Source organism: Fulmarus glacialis, unplaced genomic scaffold (assembly GCF_000690835.1).
Source record: "Fulmarus glacialis isolate BGI_N327 unplaced genomic scaffold, ASM69083v1 scaffold5026, whole genome shotgun sequence".
NCBI classification, from domain to species: domain Eukaryota; kingdom Metazoa; phylum Chordata; class Aves; order Procellariiformes; family Procellariidae; genus Fulmarus; species Fulmarus glacialis.
In genome coordinates, this window is record NW_009217346.1 from 1 (window position 1) to 5,557 (window position 5,557).

At 39.5% G+C, this 5,557-nt stretch overlaps 1 protein-coding gene across 1 annotated transcript; it reads left to right on the forward strand.

Moving 5' to 3' along the window:
• Nucleotides 1–1,278: 1,278 nt before the first annotated feature.
• Nucleotides 1,279–4,894, forward strand: CAMLG (calcium modulating ligand). The gene is made up of 3 exons (XM_009579617.1): nucleotides 1,279–1,776; nucleotides 2,449–2,514; nucleotides 4,184–4,894. Exons 1-3 carry the CDS (start codon nucleotides 1,279–1,281, stop codon nucleotides 4,373–4,375), a joined length of 756 nt encoding a protein of 251 aa, XP_009577912.1. The 3' UTR covers nucleotides 4,376–4,894.
• The last annotated feature ends 663 nt before the right edge of the window (nucleotides 4,895–5,557 follow it).

Genomic DNA, 5,557 nt, shown 5'->3' on the forward strand with positions numbered 1-5,557 from the left:
TGTTTGGCCCCTTAGTGTGATCTTTCGTTTCAGTGGTGCTTTAAGTGAAGCACGACCTTCTCTGGTCCTCGAGAGACCCGCGGATGGAATACGTGTGTCATCAGAAACGTGCCGAGATCGGGTCTTGGGCCTGTTAGTGCTCTTACATAGCGAGTGGACAAGCTGTCATTTCACTTCAAGTAGTTTTTCTTAGTTGAAGAAACGATGAGCCTACCCCTTCATTCGGTAACTGCTTGCTTTCACAGCTGTGTTTTTTATATCAAAGTTTTCTCGTATTTGGATAATAACCAGTCATTGGATGTTTGTGGTTGACATGCAGAATTTTCTTGCAGATTCATAGGTAGGTCATTTACATTTCTGTACATACTTCGAGGAGGCTGACTGTCTTGTCAGGAAAGAGTTCTCAGATTTCAGTTTACAAGGATGCCCATAAGACATGAGTCAGTCTGCTGTAATACTGAAAAATACTCTTTAAGCATTGGTCCTTTCTCTCTGGTAGGACCGGACCTGTTCTATATGCCTCTCGGTTTGGTTTTTGTTCTCTGGCATCCCCTCTTTCACTGTAAGATGGTGTCTTCAGGTTTAATACAGGGCAGGTTAACACTGCTTTGCCTCTGACAATAGAGAAGAACAAGCCAAAGTACACTTCTCGTATTGCCTGCTCATTTGTCAGTCTTTAATATTCCTTCTGTGTGATTCACTTTCTGTAAATCTTTGTCTTCTTTTTATGTTGCTTGATGTGTTTGGAACAACATCTTTCCTCTTGTGCATGCAGTGTTGTTGCTTAAGGAAATCCAATGTTTTCATTTTTCTATTGCTGACAGCTTCAACTTCCACCTTGCATTGCACAGCTTTCTGTCTTGTGTCTGCGCCACTTCCAAAGACTGCCCTGCAATGCAAAGCATGTGGTACGGGTAGGGCTCTTTGTAGGCTGGTGGAGGGGAGATAGGAGTATGCCAAGTCCAGTTGTTGTAAAAACATAATTTTGGTGAAGCTGATGAACGTTTTCAGTCTGATGCGTGCTCTGCTCTTCCCTTTTCATTATCATCATCTGTGGTGTAACCCAAGTCTGAGTGCAAATCTTTCCTTTGATACACAGGCAAGTTGTGTATTAGCTGAGCCCATTTCTTTTTAAAATGGGATTGCTTGTATTCAGGTATGTCAAATGGCTTTGTAATTAATAATTAGCACATTTATTAATCATAAATCTGTGTTTTCACTTTGGAAGTGGAGGCATCAACCCAGGACCCCAATCCAGTACAGCTAAAGTGTTGTTCCATGTACCCAGTGTGCATAACTCTGTATTTTTGTTTCTCTTCTTTAGATGATGAAAGTCATACAGAATCAAAACTTCAGCACGAACAAGATAAATCAAACTCCCTTCCCATTCCTTCAGTTTCCAAGCGAATTGTGCTTGGTGATTCTGTCTGTAATGTGGCAGGCACGGCTGACCATGCAGGCAGCATGGTAGACCTCAAAGGGGATAAGGACTTGTTCAGTAAAACTCCAGAGCTTGTCAATGAGGGTACAAGTGAGCTCCGTCACCGTAATAGAGGGGAACTGCCATCTGAAGCTGCACCACGGCCACCTAGACACGGATTAGACCAGTACTTATCCAGATTTGATGAAGCTCTGAAGCTGCGGAACCAGCTGATGAATGAGAAGCCAAGCCAAGAGAATGGGAATGCAGAGGAGTTTGACTCTTTCCGCATTTTTAGATTGGTGGGATGTGCTCTGCTTGCCATCGCAGTAAGGGCTTTCGTGTGCAAGTACTTGGTGAGTTCAGGGAAACAATCAATCCTATTCTGTTTTGCTAGTTTACTGCAAACTTACTGTGAAATACTCTTTATCTAGGGCTGAAATCTATCAGTAGTGACTGAGTTCGGAACTTCAGGCACTCCTTACATTTCCAACAACTGAATAAAACGCTGTTTGAGGAGCAGAAGCACTGGAATAGTTGTTGCAGCTTAAGTCCCCTGCAAGTTTATTCCCATCTTTGTGAGCATAAGTCAACTGCTCTTCTAGTTTGGAGTCTACAAAAGAATAATAGAGTAAGAACAACAACAGTTGTCCCAAGATAAGCAGAGCCTACTCGTTTATCAGTCTTCTGAGAAAAGTAGTTCCTCAGTATTCCAGGTGTCTGCCAGTACACCGTACAGAGGTGCATGGCTGGTACAGCCTGCCACCTCCTGGATCGCTGGGCTCATTTTTACACACTGCTGTATGCTTCTGCAATTTCAGGTTTTTAGGCTCAAAAAAAAAAAAGACAGAACCTTAACTTGTCTACTTAGGTTTGTAGTATTCAAGAATACTGTTGCTATTGTCCACAAATTATTTTTTTACCTACCTGATTTTCTTTTATGACTTGGGAAGCACTAAATTTCTGTGTTTTCTTAGCTATTACTTCTGACAAAGTTAATTTTCATATATTCTTTTCTGTTCCCTCAGTCAATATTTGCACCATTTCTTACTCTACAACTTGCTTACATGGGACTGTCCAAGTACTTTCCAAAGGTAAAATATTTTTTTCAGAATTAGATTAATTTGAAATGTTTTAAATTTAAACTTACGCTTAGATTGTATTGTTTTAGGACCAATGCATGTGAAGTATTCTTCCCTTGTTTTAAACTGTAGAATTGAGAGTTGCCAAATACTGATAGTTTATACTAGTTTTTAATCTTCCCAGATTTAGTCCAATTCTTTTTTAGAGCTGCTGTGAAATTGTGGACTAGCAACTTGTTTAGCTGTAGCTTAATTAAAAGCATCTGACCAGGAAAGCCAGGTAGTTCTTTCACGTATTTAGGAAGCTTCTGTTTTTCTCTTAGACTGTGCTCTTCTGTGGTTACTCTGCTCTGTCACCAGCCGTTTTGCATGTGATACCTGGACAAAATCTGGGAGGATGTTTGTAACAAAATGACACAGTCCTTGGGTTTTTAAGGGCTCTGCATTCCACTGCTAGTGTCAGTTTGAATGGCAACTTGAAATGAGACGTTTATTTGTGTCTGAAACTTGCTGCTTATTAGCAAGATTTGCTATATCATTTGCTTTATATATTTACACCAGTTAATTGTGCTGAAGTATTTGTTTGGTTGATGATTTTGTCAGGTCTACAGTGCAAAGCGGGATTGAGTGACGCTCAATCCATAGTTGAAAGGGAGCATTTGCATTTTAAAAGGAATAATAGATTAGCTGTAGAAAATCAGAATAAATCAGCGGTTCTTTTGTAGTTATGTGTATCATTGAAAACTAAACTTCATAGTAGTCATTCTAAGCTGACATGTCAGAACACAAAACAGTAGAATTAGCCTTAGACTTGCAATAGCTCATTTGCTAGATCTTTTTGATCTTATTTCTGCTGTTTTTAAAATCAGCTCTTCGGTTTCAGAATTTAAAGAGGTGGTTCATTTCCACAACTTGCTTTTACTGCGCTTATACCCAGCTGAGCTCGATCAGCTTGTTATCCTTCATTTTTCTCTCATGAAACCTAGGAAGATTCTTGAAAGCTTAATTGAGATTGGATTAAGTTAAGATATCCAGCAAGTATCATCAAATTACCAAAATTTTCAGGCACTATCACCTTTTCCTGCCTGTCAGACTTTGCGTCCTCAGGATTCGTCATCTTAAGGACAGAAAAAAAGCTTTCAAAAGCGTTTTGGGGCATTTCCGAATTCAGAGGATAAAACTGTCAAATGGAGTCATACTAAAATAGAAAAGAACAGTTGGTTTTCAATTCTAAATAATTTTTCTGTGTTAGAAAACAGTGTCTTCCGCTGAGTAGTGTGATGAGATTAATCCTGTTCTGCCAGTGGAGATGCCTGCCTTGGCTTCTTACACCCAGTCCCTTGTCTGGGACTCTTCCCACTCATGCAGAAGCTGCTGCACAGCCCCACTTTACAGCCTGCTTGGAGTGCCAGCGTGAAGTAGGCTAATACCTGTGATGAAATCTGCTGCTAACTAGCCTGTCACTCAGCTCCAGTGGATCCATCACATGGATCTGTAGCTAGGATAAGTGATGTGAATCCCGGAGCATGTCTGGAGAGAATCAATCTAAACCTGCTACTCTTGCCAATGAATTTGGAATGTGCCTGGCTGTGTGTGAAATTGGCACAACATTCGTGACATTATGTAAAGCAGAACTGGATTATAACAGAACTAACATAATACTGTTTTTTTTTCCTTTTAGTGTGAGAAGAAGGTGAAAACGACAGTATTAACTGCTGCTCTTTTACTGTCTGGAATCCCTGCAGAAGTGATTAGTCGCTCCATGGACACCTACAGCAAAATGGGAGATGTTTTCACAGACCTTTGTGTCTATTTCTTTACTTTTATCTTTTGCCATGAACTTATTCTGTTTTTTGGTTCTGAAGTACCGTGATGGTGTAGAGTTCAATGCAGTAGTTACACTAAAGCTTTCTGGACTGTATTCCTTTAACGTCTGACTGTGCAGAGAGGTTTAAACCTTCATTAAAATTACCTGTTTGAATGCTTGAAAGGAGCCTTAAATCCAGTCATTTTGGGAAAGGAAGAGCAGGGTCCCAGACTGCCACTTGTATTGGTTCAGTTTGTTTAAATACTGTGTCTGCCTATTACAAATGTGAAGAATAGGATGCAAGTGTCAGTGGATGATTTATTTGGTTTAGTTATATGATGCCCTTCTCAGCCTCCTTCATAAACATTTACAAAGCTGCCTTTGTTTTCAGAGAGAACAAAGAGAAGAGAATTCCTTTCAGCAGAATCATATATATATATCTCTCCAATATGACTATAGCTTACAAGAACTGCTCGTTTTGTGGTGTTCCCATTTTTTAAGAAAGCTTTAAATAAAAGAAATCCCTGTATTCTGTTGTTCAAATTCAGAATGTTGAACCAAGTAGCTGCTTCTGGAGAACGTTGGTGAAACATTCCACTTTGTTGTCCTAATCCTTGCCTTGCTATACATTATTTGTTGTGATTGTGATTAATTTCATTTGATGAATATAGTGCAAAACAGCTAAGCAAAACCAACAACAAAAAAGTCCTGTTGCTTACAAATGTCATTAATCAAAAAGTAGGAAGAAATAAAATTGTTTGATCTCACCAGTTTGTGAGTTTCCAGCAACCTAATCCTAGCGGTAGCTCATTCATGTGCTTTCATTCTGATGCCTTTTTTTTATTTTAACAGTTCACCTCATCAGGGGAAAGTTGTATATCTTGGCAACCAACCTGCAGTATCAAATGTTTGCTCTAGTATGTGTAAAACTTACAAGGGAACTATTGGTTTTTTTCTAGCTCCTTGCAGGATTGCGTAAGACAACTTTTAATAGGACATTCATTTCTGCAGTTTGTCTCTGTTTATTACCAGACATTTGCATGTAAACAGGATCTCAGTTGCGGAGGAGTTCTGCTGCGTAATACTACAACCCAACAGTCTTTGATTCAGCAGAGCTATTTATGTTAACTTTCAAACTGCCCCAGTGAAATCACAGTAGCCATTCCTATTTAAATCCTGTATACTACAAGTGACAGTGAAATAAAAAGTAATGCTTTGAGTTGACTCCCACATGGAGATCTATGTATG

Coding starts and splice junctions, on each gene's coding strand:
- CAMLG (XM_009579617.1), top strand. CDS start 1,279: ATGTACCCAGTGTGCATAACTCTGTATTTTTGTTTCTCTTCTTTAGAT. Junction 1,777..2,448: donor CTTTCGTGTGCAAGTACTTG/GTGAGTTCAGGG, acceptor CTGTTCCCTCAG/TCAATATTTGCACCATTTCT. Junction 2,515..4,183: donor TGTCCAAGTACTTTCCAAAG/GTAAAATATTTT, acceptor TTTTCCTTTTAG/TGTGAGAAGAAGGTGAAAAC.